The sequence below is a fragment of the Suncus etruscus genome, chromosome 18 (assembly GCF_024139225.1).
Source record: "Suncus etruscus isolate mSunEtr1 chromosome 18, mSunEtr1.pri.cur, whole genome shotgun sequence".
Classification (NCBI taxonomy): domain Eukaryota; kingdom Metazoa; phylum Chordata; class Mammalia; order Eulipotyphla; family Soricidae; genus Suncus; species Suncus etruscus.
This window is the reverse complement of record NC_064865.1, coordinates 34,839,792-34,860,653: the sequence shown is the minus strand read 5'-3', so window position 1 is coordinate 34,860,653 and position 20,862 is coordinate 34,839,792. Positions and strand designations below refer to the sequence as shown.

General features: G+C 50.9%; 1 protein-coding gene across 1 annotated transcript; it reads left to right on the top strand.

Moving 5' to 3' along the window:
* The first annotated feature begins 1,625 nt into the window (after positions 1-1,625).
* On the top strand, positions 1,626-20,802 carry VARS1 (valyl-tRNA synthetase 1). The gene is made up of 30 exons (XM_049765146.1): positions 1,626-1,787; positions 2,009-2,433; positions 4,783-4,917; positions 5,016-5,154; positions 5,363-5,490; positions 5,570-5,657; positions 5,972-6,072; positions 6,202-6,329; positions 14,218-14,382; positions 14,515-14,596; positions 15,150-15,269; positions 15,349-15,457; positions 15,546-15,640; positions 16,147-16,237; positions 16,437-16,561; positions 16,643-16,746; positions 16,838-16,996; positions 17,086-17,176; positions 17,259-17,364; positions 17,446-17,516; positions 17,600-17,725; positions 17,963-18,067; positions 18,152-18,220; positions 18,313-18,391; positions 18,508-18,635; positions 18,977-19,132; positions 19,242-19,448; positions 19,523-19,634; positions 19,716-20,041; positions 20,660-20,802. Exons 2-30 carry the CDS (start codon positions 2,044-2,046, stop codon positions 20,726-20,728), a joined length of 3,804 nt encoding a protein of 1,267 aa, XP_049621103.1. The 5' UTR covers positions 1,626-1,787; positions 2,009-2,043; the 3' UTR covers positions 20,729-20,802.
* Positions 20,803-20,862: the final 60 nt, after the last annotated feature.

Here is a 20,862-nt window from a genome sequence, read left to right as displayed (position 1 = left end):
CAGTGGTATTGTGCTTGCCTTGTACTTGGCCAACCCAGAATGGACCTGAGTTTGATCCCTGGCATCCCATATTGTCCCCCTAAAAGTGGCTCCAAAACCAAAAATAAATAAGGTGCCTTCATGGGGCTGGATAGCACAGTGGCCTTGCACTTGGCAGACCCGGGTTCAATCCTGGCAATCCATATGGTGCTCCAGGCCTGCTGGGAGTAACCCAAGTGCCACGTGTTGTGGTCCAAAACTAAAAATAAAAAGGTGCTTTGGGGTGGATCGGTTACGGTATGTGCCTTGCATGCAGCTGAACTAGATTCAATCCCCAGCTTCCCATAGGGCTCCCCGATCCCCAGAGCCTGCCAGGAGTAATTTCTGAGCGCAGAGCCAGGATTAGGCCCTGACCAGCACCCTGTGTGACCCCAAAACAAAAAACCAAAAATACAAAAAGAATCCTGATTGCAGCCACAGTGAGTGAAATAAGTTTACTGGCGGGAACTCTCAGGCCAGAGCAAAGAATCCACATCATTTTTTAAAATACATTTTAATAAGCAAGTAACATTCTTACATAAAGGAAGTGGCAGCCAAAGCTAGGGTGGCCCTGAAAAACAGACATTCTTACACAAAACGAGTTCTCATGTGGCTGGCCTTGAGGAACTCTAAAGGGCTCTGTATTAATCGGGCTGCCTCAGGTGCCTTCATGCCCAGGAGAATGTCGTCGTCTCACGGCCCAGTTTTTCCTCAGTTTCCCTCAGAACACTGGCGGAGGGAAGCAGACACTGACAGTCTGCTGGAACTTCGTAGGCCTGCAACTCAACCATGAAGAGATTTGTAAAACACGGTGCTTTATAACAAAATAAAGTTAAATATAGAAAATGAGGCCTGTCAGAGAGATAGCATGGAAGCAGGGCGTTTCCCTTGCATGCAGAAGGACGGTGGTTTGAATCCCATGTGGCATCCCATATGGTTCCCCCGAGCCTGCCAGGAGTAACCCCTGAGTGCTGCTGGGTGACCCAAAAAAATAAAAATAAAATAAAAAAAAAATGAGTTCTCGATTCTGGGGTAGGCTAGACCCCTATTTCTTTCCTTCCCCTTCCTCCCTCCCTTCCTCCCTCCCTTCCTCCCTTCCTTCCTTCCTTCCTTCCTTCCTTCCTTCCTTCCTTCTTCTTTCCTTCCAATTTATTCGTTCATTCATTCATTCATTCATTCATTCAGGAGGTAGGAGTTCCCGCTACCATGGCAAGCGTGTGTCTCCACTGGGTGACCCAAAAAAACAAAAAAAATTAAAATAAAAAAATGGGTTCTCGATTCTGGGGTGGGCTGGACCCAACTTCCTCCCTTTTTTCCTCCCTCCCTTCCCTCCCATTCGAGTTCCCGCTACCAAGGCGAGCATGTGTCTCCACTGGAGGAGAACAAGGCTCTGGGCGGGGCGGGGCCTACAACTTCCGCCTCCAGAGCCCGCTCCGGACGCTTGACCCCTCCCGCGCCCCCGCCGCCGCCGGCCGCCGAGGACCCCACGCGGGTGCCCGCGGCGGTGCCTGACGGACATTCCGGGGTCCGGGCCGGGCTGCCCTTCGCCGCGCCGCGAGCAGGCGGAGCGCGGCCGCCCGAGCCAGGACCCGCCGACCCGGAAACGCTCCTGTCACAAAGGGGGAGGAACACGTGGGCACCGACGGCCCCAGTGGCCGGTGCTGGAATCTGGGGGTTGCCGGGAGGACCATCACCCCCCACGCCTGCCTGCCTGACTCCAACACCCCGGCCACTCGGCCGGCGTCCGGCTCGGCCCGAACTAACCTCCAGTACGTACCTGAGGCCGGACGCCGGGGACTCCAGGGCCGTGATGAGAAGCTTCCATCAACGCCCATATGCGACCCCAGGATGACCTCTCACCTCTGACCCCCCCTGGCCTAGATGCTGATTGTCATTCCATCACAGCGGGGGCTCAAGTGTCTATGGCAGTTAAGATCCCCTTTAGCACACATCTGAACCATTGAGGCAACCCGTTCTCTCTCCCCTGCAGGTCTTGGCCACCTGGTTCAGACCCCATCCATAGCCATGTCCATCCTCTACGTCTCCCCGCACCCGGACGCCTTCCCCAGCCTCCGAGCTCTCATCGCTGCGCGCTACGGCGAGGCGGGAGAGGGGCCCGGCTGGGGGGGAGCCCACCCCCGCATCTGTCTCCAGCCGCCCCCCACCAGCAGGACGCCTTTCCCCCCACCCCGCTTGCCTGCTCTGGAGCAAGGAGGGCTCGGGGGGCTCTGGGTGTGGGGAGCCACAGCTGTAAGCCAGCTGCTGTGGCCGGCAGGTTTGGGGGGCCCCGGGGGAAGCCGGGCCGCAGTGCTTGTCCAGCAGTGGGTCAGTTACGCCGACACCGAGCTCATCCCAGCTGCCTGCGGAGCCACCCTGCCAGCCTTAGGACTCCGGGTGTCTGCCCAGGACCCCCAGGTGAGTGGTGAGAAAAGCAGAGCAAGAATGGGGGGAGATTTAGTAGGGAGCAAAACTTGCTTGTCATTGGTATGGGAATTGGGCAGATCAAATTTCTAGATTGTCACCTGCTGTTGTTTAAAACTCTCAGGGTTTGTGGATTCCGCCATTGAGAACTTTCATTTTTCTCTGGAGATGAGATAAAATGATATGTGCAGGACCCGGAGAATGTACTGTTGTTAGTGCTCAAGCTTAGCATATGCCCGATCCATTCAGTCCTCAGCACCACATGGCCCCCACCTGCCAGTTGGTTGCCCAAGTAGTGCTGGAATGGCCCCCCGGATTCCGCAAGCTCAAGTTGGAAGGAGAAAGAGAAGAAGACACATCATTTATTATAGTCGCCTTTTGGTAGGGGCAACACCCAGCAGCACTCAGGGGTTATTCCTGGCTCTGTGCTCGGAAATCACTTCTGGTAGGCTCAGGAAACCATATGGGATGGCAGGAATTGTACTTGGTTGAATGCGTGCAAGACAAACGCCATACTATGATTCTGCCCCCTAGTATAGTCTCTTTAAACAGAAGTTTGTAGGAATTCAGAATCATCTGGAAACGATTTGAAGGATACATGCAGAGCATTTTATAGTAGTACCAGGCCCCTTACAGTAAGTCCCTGGAATTTTGTAAATCTAAAATTGATGAGGATAGAGGTTCCTGTGAATTATAGAAAAAGTCTACCCAAAGTAGAGGAGAAGCAGGTCCACCTGGAGAGATGACAGTGACTGGGAGATGAGGAGAAATGAAATGAGGATGGAATGGAGTGGATGGGTTAGGAAAAGGAATGATAATCCCCTCCACCCATTGTAATTCTATATCCTTCCAGAATGGAGCTGTGCTTCAGGATTATTCTAACACTGCCTCCTTGCAGAATACTGACCGCATGGCAGATGCGCTCTGTGAATGAATACATGAATGAAACATGTGACTTAGTTCCTTGCTTCCTTGTATCTTGATTACCCTATTTGACCGAAGCCCCTTTAAAATCCTTTTGCCCCCCTCAGCCTGGAGACTTCATAACACCTACAGAGAAAACTAGGACAGTGCATTGTAGGTTTGCACATCCATTGTCTCCTTTCCTAGAAAGTAAACTAGACCAGGGCAAAAGCTCCATCTGTTCAGTTATCTCCTTATTCCTGACTTGTACTTAAAAAGTATTTGTTAAAGGGCCGGAGCGATAACACAGCAGTAAGGCATCTGCCATGCACATGGCTGACCCAGGATAGACCTTGGTTCGATCCCCAGCATCCCATATGATCCCTGAGCCAGGAGCAACTTCTGAGCACATAGCCAGGAGTAACTCCTGAGCGTCACTGGGTGTGGCCCAAAAAAACAAAACAAAAAGTATTTGTTGAGCAATTACTATGATACCTCTTATTATCTTTATTCTACCTTCTTGTGCTTAATATCTTATACCTGATACATAGCAAATTTTCAGTGTCCTTTATTGAATGAATGGGAAAGTTGTTTTTTTGTTTTTGTTTTGTGGGGGTACACCTTGTGGTGCCCAGGTTTACTCTTGGCTCTATGTATACTCACCATTCCTGGCAGAGCTTGGGTGACCATATGGGGTGCCAGCAACCAAATCTAGATCAGCTGTGAGCAAGGAAAAGCCCCTTACCTACTATACTCTCTCCAGCTCCTGAATGGGAAGTGGTTGGTTTTTGGGGTTTTTGTTTGTTTGATTTTGGTTTTTGGCCACACATGCTCAGGGGTTACTCCTGGCTATGCGCTCAGAAATTGCTCTTGGCTTGGTATAGGATGCTGGGATTGAACCCAGGTTTGTCCAAGGCAAACACCCTACCACTGTGCTATTGCTCTGGTCCCTGAATGGGAAGTATTTTTATTTAATATATTTTAGTGAAGAATAAATTGGCCTCAAAGATAGTGATTATAGAAATAGAGTGAAGCTGGGCATGGTGGCTGGCATGCACCTGTAGTCCCAGCTACTCAGGAGGCTGAGGCTGGAGGATAGCTTGAGTCCAAGAATTCTGGGCTGCAGTGTGATATGCCGATCGGGTGTCCGCACTAAGTTCGGCATCAATATGGCGACCTCCCATGAGCGGGGGACCACCCGGTTGCCTAAGGAGGGGCGAACCGGCTCAGGTCGGAAACAGCAGGTCAAAGCTCCCATGCTGATCTGTAGTGGGATCGCGCCTGTGAATAACCACTGCACTTCAGCTTGGGCAACATAGTGAGACCCTGAAAGAAAAAGAAAGAAAAGAAAAAGAAATAGAATGGAAAAAGGCCACACAGTGGGGGCTAAGGGCCTGAGGGGGACCAAGCTATGCCTCTTACCCATTTGGTTCTTTCTAGGCCGCGCTGGGGGCCCTGGGTAAGGCCCTCAGCCCCTTGGAAGAGTGGCTTCGGCAGCACACTTACTTGGCTGGGGAGGCCCCCACTCTGGCTGACTTGGCAGCTGTCACAGCCCTGCTCCTGCCTTTCCGATACGTGAGTCATTGGGTCCTCGGGGAGGAGGGCAGCTCCCTTCGGCTCCCTACTGTGGAGTAGGGTGACCAAGGACAGTTCTTATCTGTTCCCCATCCTAGGTCCTGGACCCTGCTGCACGTCGGATCTGGGGTAATGTGACCCGCTGGTTTACCACTTGTGTCCAGCAGCCAGAATTCCGGGCAGTCCTGGGAGAAGTAGTTCTGTATTCAGGCACCAGGCCTGCCTCACAACCGGCAGGTGAGGATGGTGGGGACTGGAGCAGGGTGGTCCTCTAGGACTTATATAAATGCTCACTTCCTTTTCCTCTTAGGGATGGAGAATTATGAGTCTAGGGTTTAGGGATACTTGGGACAGGTTTGGGAGACCCTAAAGTTTGAAATAGCCTGTCAGAGTGGTTAACACCCCTACATTAGGTTCTAAGCAGTCTGTGCTTCTGCATCTCCAGGCCCTGAGGGTTCTGCACCCCCAAAGACAGCTGCTCAACTCAAGAAAGAGGCAAAGAAACGGGAAAAGCTAGAGAAATTCCAAAATAAACAGAAGATCCAGCAGCAGCAGCAGCCGCCTTCAGGGGAGGTAAGTGGCTCAGGGTGAAGCTAGGTGCAAGGGCCCCGGTAAATTGCCCCTTACTGGGCTAATAATTTTCTCTTCCAAGCAGAAGAAACCAAAACCAGAGAAGAGGGAGAAGCGGGATCCTGGGGTCATTACCTATGACCTCCCAACTCCACCTGGGGAAAAGAAAGGTACTAGGGCTGAAGCGATAGTATAGCAGACTGGGCCCTTCCCTTGCACAGGGCTGACTCGAGTTCGATCCCTGAGCAGAAAGCCAGGAGTAAGTCCTGAGTACTGCTGGGTGTGACCCAAAATCAAAACCAATCAAAAAGGTACTAGGAAGGGAAGCCCCCCCCCCCCTTTACTGAGTGAGGATTTGCAGCACCCTTCAGTCTTCCAGGGCAGCTTGTGATGTGTGCCCACAAGTCTAGGCCTTTCTCTATTGGCCCAGATCCCTTTTGCCACCTGTCAGCCATGGCATGAACCTCCCTGTTTTCTCTCTCAGATGTCAGTGGCGCCATGCCGGACTCTTACAGCCCTCAGTACGTGGAGGCTGCTTGGTACCCGTGGTGGGAGCAACAGGGCTTCTTTAAGCCAGAGTATGGGGTGAGTGGGCAATGTCCTTTGGGTCTGGCGAGGGAATGGGCAGGGTAGAGCTGCGGGCCACATGGCCAGGAGCAGCCTGGCTGAAGTGACAGGAGACCTTTGCATGCATCATCCTTCTCCCCTCACCAGCGTTCCAGCGTGTCAGCACCAAATCCCCGGGGCATCTTCATGATGTGCATCCCACCCCCCAACGTCACAGGCTCCCTGCACCTGGGCCATGCACTCACCAACGCCATCCAGGACTCTCTGACCCGATGGTGAGCCTCTGTCCCCACACCCTGCAGTTCCCTCTGCCCTCTCAGTTCTCTCCTGTTGCACCCTTCTTTTTTCTAGCCTCCCTTCCTTGTTGGCCCTCAGCTCTGACCCCTAGTGGTGGCAGATCTTTCCCCAGAGCAGTGGTCCCATCAGCTTTTTTTCCCTAATCAAGGAACTAGAATCCCATATGAAATCTCTCTTGCTTAGTAGCAAGATTGACACTTTGAATTAAGTAAGAAATCCGTAAATATATTCTTGTAAGAAATTAATGTCAGGCCTGTAGATGTAACTTGAGGTACTTGCCTTGTATGCAGTGATCTGATTCATCAGCACTGTGTAAGATCCTCCCACTCACTGTCAGGGGTCACTTATGAGTACCACCAGTGTACTTCCCCCAAAAAAAGAGGGAAGAAAAAGAAAAATTAAGGCCAGGTAGCTACACAGGAATTATCTTACTGTGTATGTGATTGACCCAGTTTTGATTCTTGGCACTGCTATATAATGTGTCCTTTTTTTATTTTTTCCCGTTTGACCCCTGGCAATGCTCAAGGCTCACTCCTGAGCATTACTCCTGTACTCAGAATTATACTTTGAATTATTTCTGGCCATGCTTAGGGTTGACCCAGATTGGCCGCATGCAAGGCAAATACCCTGTGTAGCTTCACTAGATGTGTTTTACACACACACACAAACTTGAAGTTTCCTGGTCTGGAACTGTCACACAGTGGGTAAGGTGTTTGCCTTGCACGAGGCCAACCTGGGTTCGATCTCTGGCACCCATAATGGTCCCCTGAGCCATTTTATTCCCTAGCATCCCAGTTTCCCAAGTACCATCGGGAATGATTCCTGAATGCAGAGCCAGGAGTAACCCCTGAACATAGCCATATATGACCCAAAAACAGAGAGGAGGGAAAAGGAGGGAAGAAAGGAGAGTGAGATATAAGAGAGGGACAGTTTATCTGGGCTGACAGAGAGAGAATTAGTTTATCTTAGCTTTCTTTCCTTGTTTCTATGCCTAGACTCACTTCCTTTGTTTTCACTGCTTTAATTATTTCAGTGTGAAATATAATACTATAATGGAGTCTTTTTATTTCTGTTTTACTTAAACCCTTCCCAGTGTACTGATCTTTCTCTTGCTAATCTCTTACTAATCTCCTAAACAAAGAAGTTGTATCTGGTTTTTTTTTTTTGTTTGTTTTTCGGCCACACCCGTTTGATGCTCAGGGATTACTCCTGGCTAAGCACTCAGAAATCACCCCTGGCTTGGGGGGACCATATGGGACGCCAGGGGATCAAACAGTGGTCCTTCCTTGGCTAGCGCTTGCAAGGCAGACACCTTACCTCTAGCGGCCCCTGTTATTTCTTTTTCTTTTTCTTTTTTTTTTTTTGTATCTGTTATTTCTGATAACGAGCAAACCTGTGTCATATTTATTTTTTTGAAGAGTTGGTTTTATATTTTCCTAATGCCTCATACTCTAAGGTGGGGCTGCTTGAAGGGGCTGCGGGGAACACTTGGTTCTTAGTACCCAGCCTAGGGCCTCTCACATTCAGGATGGGTGCTCCTATTCCTGAGCCACAATCCCATCCCTGTTGTCTTTTCTTTTTTTGTTTGTAATGTTAGGGTTTGGGGGGGGGGGGAACATCTCATGGTGCTTGGGGTGTTCTGCTGTGGTGGTCAGGGATTGCTTGGCTGGGCAGCCAGGTGGTAGATTCAGGTGGACCCAGCCATTGAACTCTCTCCCCGACCCCAGTACTTATTTTTATTCTTTTTGTGTTTTTTTTTTTTTTTTTTTTTTTGAGCGTTTGGGGGGTGGGTAGCACTGCTGGTGCTCAGGGCTTACTCTTGGATTTTTTTAAATAAATCTTTATTTAAGCACCATGATTACAAAAATGTTTGTAGTTGTTTCAGTCATAAAAAAGAACACCCTTGGGGCCGGGCGGTGGGGCTAAAGGTAAGGTGCCTGCCTTGCCTGCGCTAGCCTTGGACGGACCGAGGTTCGATCCCCCGGTGTCTCATATGGTCCCCCAAGCCAGGAGCAACTTCTGAGCACATAGCCAGGAGTAACACCTGAGCGTTACCGGGTGTGGCCCAAAAACCAAAAAAAAAAAAAAAAAAAAAAGAACACCCTCTTTCACCAGTGCAACATTCCCACCACCTTCCTCCTCCCCATCCCCTGCCTGTTTCAAGACAGGGATTTTACTTCTTTCATTAACATTGTCATGATAGTTGTTTGTATAGTTATTTCTCTAACTGCACTCATCACTCTTTGTTGTGAACTTCATATTGTGAGCCAGTCCTTCTTGCCCTCATCTCTGTTGTCTGGGCATTATTACAGTAATGTCTTTTATTTTGCTTAAACCCCATAGATAAGTGAGACTATTCTGTGTCTATCTCTCTCCCTCTGATTTATTTTACTCAGCATAATACCTTCCATATCCATCCATGTATAGGAAAATTTCATGACTTCACCTTTCCTGATTGGCTGCATAATATTCTGTTGTGTATATGTACCATAGTTTCTTTAGCCATTCAGCTGTGTTTTTTGTGTGTTTTTTGTTTTTTGTTTTTTGGGCCACACCTGGTGACACTCGGGTTACTCATGGCGATGTGCTCAGAAATTGCTTCTGGCTTGGGGGACAGTGGTCTGTCTTAGGTCAGCCACTTGCAAGGCAAATGCCCTACCGATGTACCACCACTCCTGCCCCGTTTTTTTTGGGAGGGTGGCCACACCCAGTGACACTCAGGGGTTACTCCTGGCTATGTGCTCAGAAATTGCTTCTGCCTTGGGAGATCATATTGGATGCCAGGGAATAGAACCATGGTCCATCCTAGGTTAGCATGTACAAGGCCAACACCTTACCACTTGTGCTCCAACTCCGGCCCCTGTACCACGGTTTTTTTTTTTTTTTTTTTTTTTTTTTGTTTTTTTTGTTTTTGGGCCACACCCGTTAGATGCTCAGGGGTTACTCCTGGCTACACGCTCAGAAATTGCCCCTGGCTTGGGGGGACCATATGGGACACCGGGGGATCGAACCGTGGTTCTTTCCTTGGCTAGCGCTTGCAAGGCAGACACCTTACCTCTAGCGCCACCTCGCCGGCCCCTGTACCACGGTTTTTTTAGCTATTCATCTGTTGAAGGGCATCTTGGTTGCTTCTAGATTCCAAGTACTGTAAATAGCGCTGCAATGAATATAAGTGTGCAGAAGGCACTTTTGTATTGCATTTTTGTGTTTCTGCTCTAGCTTTGTTATTTCCTTTTGCCTACCTATTTTTTATTCCTTTTGTTGATCATTTTCTAATTTTATAAGCTGTGTCATTAAGCTATTTATGTAAGCCTCGGGGCCTACTCTTGCCTCTTGCTTAGGTATCACTTCTGGCAGGACTTGGTGTTGTTCAAACTTGGGTTTGCCACATGTAAGTGTCCTCCCTGCTGTTCTATCACTCTAGATCCAACTTTTTTTATTTTTGAAAGAAGCAGGACAATGCAGCTGGAGAGAGAATAGTGGAGAAAGTGCTTTCTCATATGCAGCCCTCTGTGTTTGGTTCCTAGTACCACATAAGCCCTGCCCAGAGTAATCCTTGAGCATAACCAGGAATAAGCCCTGAGCATTGTAGAAAGAGAAAAAGAAAATAAAAGAGAGAGCATTTGATTTGTACGTGGGAGCCCCAAGTTCAGTATCCTTCATTGAATGTAGCCCAAAATAAAAATATTAAGTATATTTATTTAAAAGCAAATGAGGTTTTCTTTTGGGGTCTACACTTAGTGGTGCTCAAGTGCCACCTCTGGTTCTTTACTCCCAGACTTGGGGGGCCATATATCGGGCTAGCGATTGAACTGGGGTCAGCCGCATGGAAGGCAAGTGCTTTAACTTCTATACGGTCTCTTTGGCCCAGAAGTATTTTGGGGGGCCAGAGCAATAGTATAGCAGATAGGGCCCTTGCCTTATATGTGACCAACCTGGGGGTTCAATTCCCACCATCGATCCCTTAGCACAGAGCCATTAGTAAGCCCTGAGTATCACTAGGTATGTATGACCCAAAACCCAAAAGGGTAGGTCTTTTTTTCCCATTTTAAGTCATTAGTACCTAACTTACATATATGATGCCCCAGGTTTGATCCCTAACACTATATAAAAGTATTATAAACAAGTTTCTGTCTTTAGAAATCAGAGTTTTGGGCCCGGAGAGATAGCACAGTGGCGTTTGCCTTGTAAGCAGCCGATCCAGGACCAAAGGTGGTTGGTTCGAATCCCGGTGTCCCATATGGTCCCCTGTGCCTGCCAGGAGCTATTTCTGAGCAGACAGCCAGGAGTGACCCCTGAGTACCGCCGGGTGTGTCCCAAAAAAAAAAAAGAAAAAGAAAAAGAAATCAGAGTTTTTTATATTTTAATTTACTTTTTGTACCACCTAGTTGGTGCTTGGGACTCTAGTTCCATACGTAGTAGTGCTCAGAGAACTATTTGATGCTGAGGCTGGGACTCCAGACCTCATACTTAGAAGCTTGTGTTCCAGCTCTTTGAGTGCTCTGCCTAATTTTTTGTTAGTGTTTTACTAGATTGGGTTAGAAAATCTTACCTGGATATCAGTATATCACCTATTCTTGGCATTGGAGGGATAAAAGGTCATATTTAGATTCTGAAAGGAACTAGGGGAACAGATCCCCTCTTGGATATACTCTTGAGTCCCATGCAATGTAAGAGAACAAATGGGAATCCTGTTTGCAAAGCATGTGCCCCAGACCTTTTAGGCTACTCCAGGCCCTGAATTTTGCATTTTGCAAGGAATTTGAACCATTTGAGTACAATTATTTACATGAGAAAATCATCTTACCAAAGTCTTAAAGTAACAGTCGTTAAAAAAGATGTTAGTGAAGTGCTAGAACAATAGTACAGCAGATAGGGCATTTACCTAGCACGTGGTCAACCTAGGTTCAATTCCTGACATCCCATATGGTTCCCTGAGCTTGCCAAGAGTGAGCACAGAGCCAGGAATAACCTTTGAGCGCCAACAAGTGTGGTCCAGGGAGCCAAAAAAAGAAAGAAATTTGTAAGTAGGGCCTGAGAGATGGCACAGCAGATATGGCATTGCTTTGCACACAGCTGATCTGAGTTTGATCCCCAGCATCCCATATTGTCCCCCAAGCCTACCAGGAGTAATTTCTGAGTGCAGAGCCAGGAGTAACCTCTGAGCACCACTGGGTATGTCCCAAAAATACACTCCTCCCCCACCCCCCAAAAAAAAGTTAGAGCAGGAGAGAGCTCAATGGACTAAGCACATGCATGCAGAGGGCCTGGTTCCATCGCTGGCACTGCACCTGGTCCCCTGAGCACTACTAGAATATCTCCTGAGCACTAAATTGAAATAGACCCTGATAATGACCCAAAAACAAGCTAAAAAGCTCATTACTTAAATGAAACCTATTAGAAACTCATTACTGAGCTGGAGAGATAGCATAGATTCCTGTCTTTGCACTCAGGAATCACTCCTGGTAGGCTTGGGGGACCATATGGGATGCTGGAGGTCGAACCTGGGTGGTCCAGGTGCAGGGCATGCCCTACTTGCTCTGTCTTCACTTTTTAAATAGCAACACTTTGTAAGTAAAAGTAACATGAATTGGGGCCGGTGAGGTGGCACTAGAGGTAAGGTGTCTGCCTTGCAAGCGCTAGCCACGGAAGGACTGCGGTTCGATCCCCTGATGTCCCATATGGTCCCCCCAAGCCAGGGACAATTTCTGAGCACTTAGCCGGGAGTAACCCTTGAGCATCGAACGGGTGTGGCCCGAAAAACCAAAAAAAAGTAACATGAATTGTCTCCAACAATGGAATATTATAGTGACATATTTCTTTTTTCAATTTTCTTTTTGTCAAAGTTATATAGGCCCCAAAAGATAATTTATAGTGAAACAGGGCTGGAGAGAGTACAGCAGGCAAGGTACTTGCCTTTATATGAAGCCAACCATTGAACTTTACATGAGTTCAAGCCCACCAAGAATGACTGTTTTCTTATTGAAACAATTTTTGTTTGGAGGCCACATCTGGCTGTGTGCCACTATTTCTATCCCAGTGCTTGAGAATCACTCTCTGAGGTCTCAGGACCATGAGCACCAGATCTTTTTTAGTTTTTGTTTTTGTTTTGCTTTTTGAACCATACCATTGGTGCTCAGAAGTTACTCCTGGCTCTGTGCTCAGAAATTGCTCCTGGTATACTCAGGGGACCATATGGAATGCCAGAGGTCAAACTTGGGTCAGTCCTGGGTTGGCCACATGCAAGGCAAACACCCTACCACTGTGCTATCGCTCTGATAGCAACAGAGCAACAGATCTTTGAGTATATCTCTGGCTCTATCTTTATTTCCTATGCTTCCTTGGCAACATCTTTATAAAACATGTTCTCCTTAGGACCCAGAGAGATTTTTCGGTGGTATCACTGTTAGTACATTATTGTCCCTAAGGAGCCTTGAGCCCAGAGCTGGCAGTTACTAAGCACTGTTGGGTGTGTCCCTAACCCTCACCGACCCCAAAAAAAAAAAAAACAACAGACATGTCTATATGTTCTTGTTCATTACGACACGTAAACCACAATTCTGAGTGTCTTTGTCTGCAAGAGAATACAGTTTCTATGATTTCTGTCCCCTAGGAGATGTGAACATCATGGGGATAAACAAAATCTCCCAAGTAATGAATCCTGTACAGTTTGATGAGTCATTGAAGATAATTTATTAATACATCATTGTTGCATTTCTGTAATAATTTTCTCTCACCTGTATTAACATGTCTAGCGGTTCTAAAAGATCACAAATGTTGATTCATGTTTATTAGGGATTGTTTTGGGGGGAGTGTTAGGGCCACACTCAGTGGTACTCAGGACTTACCCCTGACTAAGTTTGAGGACGTTGGACAGAGACCGTATTAGCCTTTTATTTCTTGAGCCCCATGTGTTTTATTGCTTTATGTGCCATTTAGGATAAAGCTGAAGAATAAACTGTATTCGTTGCCCCCAAATGTGGCATTGGAGACTCATTCATCTCTGATTCGTTCCCCAGGGTAGTACCAGCTTCCAGTCAATTTCTCCAAAATAGTGTCTCACTTCTTTTATTTTTCACTTTTTTTTTTCACTTGTTGTTTCACTTTTGTTCTTTTATAATTTTGTTTGTTTTTGAGCCACACCTGGTGGGGCTCAGGGATTAGTCCAAGGATCATTCTGGTGGGACTTGGGGAACCATATGTGGTACTGGAAATCAAACCTAAGGCAGTCATCTTACTTACTGTGCTGTCTCTCCAGCCCCTTACTTGTTTTGTTTTCTGTTTTATTGTTGCTTATTTGTTTGGTTTTAGAGCCAGTGGTGCTCTGAGGTCATTCCTGACAGTGCTCGGAGAACCCTATGGGATATTGGGGATTAAATCCGAGTCAGCTGCATGCAAGGCAAATGCCCTACCTCCATGCTATCTCTCCGGCCCCAGAGCTTGTCCTTTTTTTAGTGATAGAAGTGTCATCTATGTGTCTCTCTCTGGCCCCTTTTTGCTCTCATGCCAGATTGTCTTGGCCTTTCTTGCACATATTCCTCCCATACAGTGAATTTAGATTTAAGAAGATCAGGGCCAGAGCCATTGTATAGCAAGTAGGTGCCTTGCATGTGGCTGGCCCAAGTTCATTCCTCAAGCACCACATATGGTTCCCTAAGCCCTACAAGGAATTCCCTGAATGCAGAGCCAGGAATAAGCCCTAAACTCTGCAGGATGTACTTCTCCCCAAAACAAAGCAACCAGAGTCAGGAAGGTCCCTTTCTTCCACCCCTATCTTTCCTTCATTGTGGACCCTCTTCCCAGAATCTCCACCCTTTGTGCGAGCTCCACAGGGCTGATCACTGTGCTCCTTTATGCTTCCCATAGGCACCGCATGCGTGGGGAGACCACTCTGTGGAACCCTGGCTGTGACCATGCGGGCATTGCCACGCAGGTGGTGGTGGAGAAGAAACTCTGGCGTGAACAGCGTGTGAACCGGCACCAGCTGGGCCGAGAGGCCTTTCTGCAGGAGGTCTGGAAATGGAAGGAAGAGTGAGTCTGGCATCCCTGAGGCACTAGGGCCCTTCCAGATGCGTGGCCGGTCCCCTTGCTGCCCATCAGACACCCTCGGTCTCCCTCTGGCCCGTGCCTGAGCATTGACCCTTCCTGTCTGGACACTTGTAGGAAAGGTGACCGAATTTACCACCAGCTGAAGAAGCTCGGCAGCTCGTTGGACTGGAATCGAGCCTGTTTCACCATGGACCCTGTGAGTTGGCCAGTCTTAGGCAGAGTAGAGGCATCTGGGCTCATAGGAAGTGACCTCTCAGACCCCACTTCCCTCCTTGTCTTCCTGGCTATCTGCTCAGATGCTGATACCCCTCCAGACAGCAGTGAGGGGCCTTCTGTCCTGTGGTGTCTGAGCTTCCAGATGTCTCTGCCAAGGGACTTGGGACTGTTGCTTCTGGCCCCCATTTCCCTGTCCTGAATAGCCATGGCCTGCACCCCTGTGAGAAGTTCTCTCCTTTAGCTTAAGAATGTGTATATTGGGGGCTGGAGAGATAGCATGGAGGCAGGGCATTTGCCTTGCATGCTGAAGGTTGGTGGTTCGAACCCTGGCATCCCATATGGTCCTCTGAGCCTGCCAAGAGTGATTTCTGAACGTAGAGCCAGGAGTAACCCCTGAGCACTGCTGGGTGTGACCCCAAAACAAACAAACAAACAAAAACAAAGAATGTGTATGTTGGGTAGGGGCTTCACACAGGCACCACCTCACCACTCTTTTGTCCCTCCTTCTCTGTATGACTCCCCTGCACTCCCAGAAACTCTCAGCAGCAGTGACAGAGGCCTTCATCCGACTCCATGATGAGGGCGTCATCTACCGTAGTACCCGTCTTGTCAACTGGTCCTGCACCCTCAACTCTGCCATCTCTGACATTGAGGTGTGTACCCACACCTATGCCTGACTCAGCCCCAGCCCCAACACCAGCCCAGAGCTGCTTCCAATAACCTCTTCTCCAGGTGGATAAGAAGGAGCTGACAGGTCGGACCCTGCTTACCGTGCCTGGCTACAAGGAGAAGGTGGAGTTTGGAGTCATCATCTCCTTTGCCTACAAGGTCCAAGGATCAGGTGAGGGCCGGGGCACCAGCATTCTGATCTGGGGGGTATGTGGAGGGATGGCGCCAGCACTCAGACCACAAGCCTCCTGTCACCCCAGACAGCGATGAGGAAGTGGTGGTGGCAACAACTCGAATTGAGACCATGCTGGGAGACGTGGCTGTAGCTGTGCACCCCAAAGATCCCAGATACCAGGTATGATGAGGATCCCCACAATTAGGGAAAGGTCATGGGCTAGGGTAGGCAGCGGCTCAACACAGGACACACTCGTCTCATGTGTGAGGCCCTAGGACCTGTTCCTGTAACTCCCAAAAGAAAAGAAGTTCATGGTTTGTGAGAGTGGATAGGAGGGGAGGATGTGCATCAGCATCTTTGAACTCTTCTATTCCTCGAGAAAGAATTGGGGTGCTTGGACATTCTGAGTCCTGACCAGGAGGAAAAAGGGCCCACCCCACCCCTCTGCATATTTGTAGCTCTTTTGGGGGACTACATCCTGCAGTGCTCAGGGGTTAGTCCTGGCTCTGCACTCAGGAATCATTTCTGGCGGATGTCAGAGATCGAACTGGCCCTATCCACTGAATTAATGCTCCAGCCCCTTTTGTAGCTTTTCTGTTGTGGTTATGGAGCCCACACCCTGGGCCTTACTCTGTGCTCTGCCCTGGCCCCACTTTGTGCGTCTTTGTCATCTGCCTTTTTCCCAGCACCTGAAGGGGAAGAGCGTGGTGCACCCATTTCTGTCACGGAGTCTCCCCATCGTCTTCGATGACTTCGTGGACATGGAGTTTGGCACGGGTGAGCCTCTCCAATGGCCAGGGGGAGAGGGTCTGCGGCAGGTCATCTTCCTTTCCAGAGGGAGGCGGGGAGGTTAGGGGGAGGTGGACTCTGTTGGAGGCTTGAGAGCCACATCCTTGACCTCAGTAGGGGGGGGTTTGCATGTGGAAGGGCACCTCACAAAGTCCCTTGTGTTCCCGGTACCCCACGTGCACCCCAGGTGCGGTGAAGATCACACCTGCACACGACCAAAATGACTATGAGGTTGGCCAGCGGCATGGACTGGAGGCCATCAGCATCATGGATGCCCGCGGGGCCCTGGTCAACGTACCTCCCCCTTTCTTGGTGAGACCTATGGCACAGGACCCACTCTGAACAGAGCAGGGCAGGGTGCATGGGCAGCCATGATAGGCCTGTCTCCTCCAGGGCCTGCCCAGGTTTGAGGCCAGGAAGATGGTTCTGGCAGAGCTGAAGGACCGGGGACTGTTCCGTGGCATTGAGGACAATCCCATGGTGGTGCCCCTTTGCAAGTAAGCTGGGAGGCACCTGGGTTGGAGGGGCTGGCTCCCTAGGCCCTAGGGCACTCATCAACTGGCTTTTCTTTGCTCATGGAACCTGCAGTCGGTCCAAGGACGTGGTGGAGCCGCTGCTGCGGCCACAGTGGTATGTGCGCTGTGGGGAGATGGCCCAGGCTGCCAGTGCTGCTGTAACTCGGGGTGACCTCCGGATCCTGCCTGAGGCCCATCAGCGGACGTGGCACGCCTGGATGGATAATATCCGGTGCGTCAGACTGCTCAGGGTGGCGGGAGGTAATGAGGGTTGAGCTGACACAGGCCTGCGCTGACCGCTCTGGCCACCCCTTTCTGCAGGGACTGGTGCATCTCCCGGCAACTGTGGTGGGGCCACCGCATCCCAGCCTACTTTGTCACTGTCCATGATCCGGCTGTACCCCCAGGGGAGGTGAGAAGTTGTCTCCAGGATCTGGGGGTTGGAGACAAGTAAGGCCGAGATACTCTTGTATATTGACTCTACCTTATGGCAGGACCCTGATGGCCGGTACTGGGTGAGCGGGCGCAGTGAGGCTGAGGCCCGCGAAAAGGCAGCTAAAGAGTTTGGAGTGTCCCCAGACAAGATCACTCTCCAGCAAGGCAAGGCGGGGCCTGGGTGTGGACCTACGTGAGCTCTGGTTCATACCACTATGTCCCCTGAACTCTAAACTTTGGCTTCAGATGAGGACGTATTGGATACCTGGTTCTCCTCGGGTCTCTTCCCCTTCTCCATCCTGGGCTGGCCCAACCAGGTAACTGTAGTGGCCTGCCTGGGGAGGCTAGAGATGTTAGAGGGGAGAGCCTGGCCCCCCCATCTCACCTGCTTTGTCCACAGTCAGAAGACCTGAGTGTGTTCTACCCGGGAACGCTGCTGGAGACCGGCCATGACATCCTCTTCTTCTGGGTGGCCAGGATGGTCATGCTGGGCCTGAAGCTCACAGGCAGGCTGCCCTTCAGGGAGGTGCGGACAGACATGGGGCTGGGAGTCTTAGGGATTTAGATTTAGATTTAGGGATTTAGTCTTTAGGGATTTAGTGTGTCCCATCACTGTGGATGTGTACTTAGTTTCCAGAGGAGAGGCGCATCCAATCACTTGAAGACGGTGGATGGGCTGGGCTGGCAAGTCTCTGAGAGACCTGAGGTTCAATAGGGGCAGACCAAATGCTATTGGGTCACAACTTCCTTTCTTGCATTGCAGGTCTATCTCCACGCCATCGTGCGAGATGCCCATGGCCGGAAGATGAGCAAGTCTCTGGGCAACGTCATTGATCCCCTGGATGTCATCCATGGGGTCTCTCTGCAGGTAGTGCAGGGGCTTGGTTGGGCAGAGCTGGAAAGGGATGTGGGGCCATGGCCACGGCCCCTGACCACCCCACTTTACCCTCAGGGCCTCCATGATCAGTTGCTGAACAGCAACCTGGATCCCAGTGAGGTGGAGAGGGCCAAAGAAGGGCAGGTACGGGGCAAGGGAGGCCAACCTGAGCTGGGGTGTGGGCAGTAGGGGTGGGTCAGGTTGGCTCAGGATGCTCCCCTGACCCCTCCCTGCAGAAAGCTGACTTCCCAGCAGGGATCCCCGAGTGTGGCACTGATGCCCTCCGCTTTGGACTCTGCGCTTACACATCTCAGGGTACAGATCCCCCATTCCTCTTAACTCTGCCCTTCCTCCATCCCTGACACCCCTACCTCCAAACTGATATAGATCCAAGGGATAATGAGGGAGACTCACCCTTTACCCCTACCCAGGTCGAGACATCAACCTAGACGTGAACCGGATCCTGGGATACCGGCACTTTTGCAACAAGCTCTGGAATGCCACTAAGTTTGCCCTCCGTGGCCTTGGGAAGGGCTTTGTGCCCTCATCTACCTCCAAGGTAAAGTCCTGGGCAGTGGCAGCCACATGAACTGCACCCCACCTTTCACATCATACATGTCCTTGACTGCTTCAGGCTTTCTTGACCATGGGACCAGGCCAATTTCTGCCCTCAGGAACCTTCATGTAGTTAGTTTGGGATTGCAGGACAAGTCCAGGGTGTGGACTATGCTCCCCAGAAACCTGGCTCTCCCTCACCCCCCTGCTTTCCCTTCTTCCCACAGTCTTAGAGCTGTGGTAGTTGCTTTGGACTGTCAGGCCCCATTAGTTCTGATTTGCCCATGGTTCCTGCCCCTGTGCAGTTCTCTCATGGCCCCCAGTTCATCTGTCCCCTTTCCTCAGCCTGGAGGTCACGAGAGCCTGGTGGACCGCTGGATCCGGAGCCGGCTGACAGAGGCCGTGAAGCTCAGCAATCACGGGTTCCAGGCCTACGATTTCCCAGCTGTCACCACTGCCCAGTACAGCTTCTGGCTCTATGAGCTCTGTGACGTCTACCTGGTGAGGAGGAGTCGCAGGGTGTTGAGCACAAGATTTGAGCCTTCTTGGACATGGTGAGGGTCAGAGGCTGGGACTCTTGCCTTCCTGAGCCATATGCCTGCCCTCCCAGGAGTGCCTGAAGCCCGTGCTGAATGGGGTAGACCAGGTGTCGGCCGAGTGTGCCCGCCAGACCCTCTACACCTGCCTGGATGTTGGCCTGCGGCTTCTCTCTCCCTTCATGCCCTTCGTGACTGAAGAGCTGTTCCAGAGGTTGCCCAGACGGACTCCACAGGCACCGCCTAGCCTCTGTGTTACCCCCTTCCCAGAGCCCTCAGAGGTACGGATATGGCCAGTGGACGCTTTCTGTAGCCCATTGCCTCTGCCTGTCTCACCCTCTCCTCCACCCCACAGTGCTGCTGGAAGGACCCTGAGGCAGAAGCCGCTATGGAGCTGGCCCTGAGCATCACACGAGCTGTGCGCTCCCTGCGAGCTGACTACAATCTCACCCGGATCCGGCCCGACTGTGAGCCTTCCCCTCCGCCCATCCCCACCGCTGTCCAGTCCTGTCTGCCGGGGACCAGGCCTCACTCTCCTTCCCCCACAGGTTTTCTGGAAGTGGCTGATGAGGCCACCGGCGCCCTGGCCTCGGCAGTGTCGTGCTACGTGCAGGCACTGGCCAGTGCAGGAGTGGTGGCCGTCCTGGCCCTGGGCGCTCCCGCCCCCCAGGGCTGCGCTGTGGCCGTGGCCTCTGACCGCTGCTCCGTCCACCTGCAGCTGCTGGGACTGGTGGACCCGGCCCGAGAGCTGGGCAAGCTGCAGGCCAAGCGTGGTGAGGCACAGCGGCAGGCGTTGCGTCTGCGGGAGCGCCGTGCTGCCTCAGGCTACCCTGTGAAAGTGCCCCTCGAAGTGCAGAAGGCAGATGAAGCCAAGGTGGGTGGGCATGTCCTGCCAGTCCTCAAACCCCCAGCTCAGACCTTCCTGGGAAACACGGAACCTTGGGACCCTTGAGCAGGAGTATAACCCCCACCCCCCCAGGCCTGGGGTCACACAGCAGGTGGAAGACGGTAGTCCCAGACCAGGTATCCACCCTCCTACCTAGTACCTGGAGCTGCTCGGACATTTCAGTCAGGGACTCATCAGGGAGGAACAGTGGGACTCACGAAGGCAAAAAATTCAAGTTGGGGCAAAGTTAGTTTTGGCATCTGAAGGCAGCCTCCTGGGAGGCTCAGGGGCAGGCAGTCTGTACCCTTAGTTTACAGAGTAAGGCCTAGGGCCTAACCCTGTGTCTCCTGCTCAGAAAGGAGCTGGTGGGGTTCCAGAGCATATAGGCTCTGGTGTCCTTGTGTCCTTGGGGACTGAGAGCTCTGGGAAAGGCAAGACCCTGGAGACCAGAGATACTGGAATAGAAGCTGGGGAGGGTTGTGGAGAATGGGCCAGCTAAGCACACCCTCCCCAAACTGTTCTTCCCATGACCTCCACCAACATTTCCATCTATCATTATGGGCATTTGGGGATTCTCACTATCTGTCATCCTTTATATGCCCCCAGCTCCAGCAGACAGAAGCCGAGCTCAGGAAGGTGGATGAGGCTATCGCCCTGTTTCAAAAGATGCTGTGATTCGCCCGACTCCAACCCTCATAATCCCCATGTCCACCAGGGGGATGGCAGCAATAAAATATTTTGCCACAAAAGCATCTTTCTTGTCTTATTCGTGTGTGTTGAGGGTGGGGAGGGGTGCGAGGGGTCGTGTT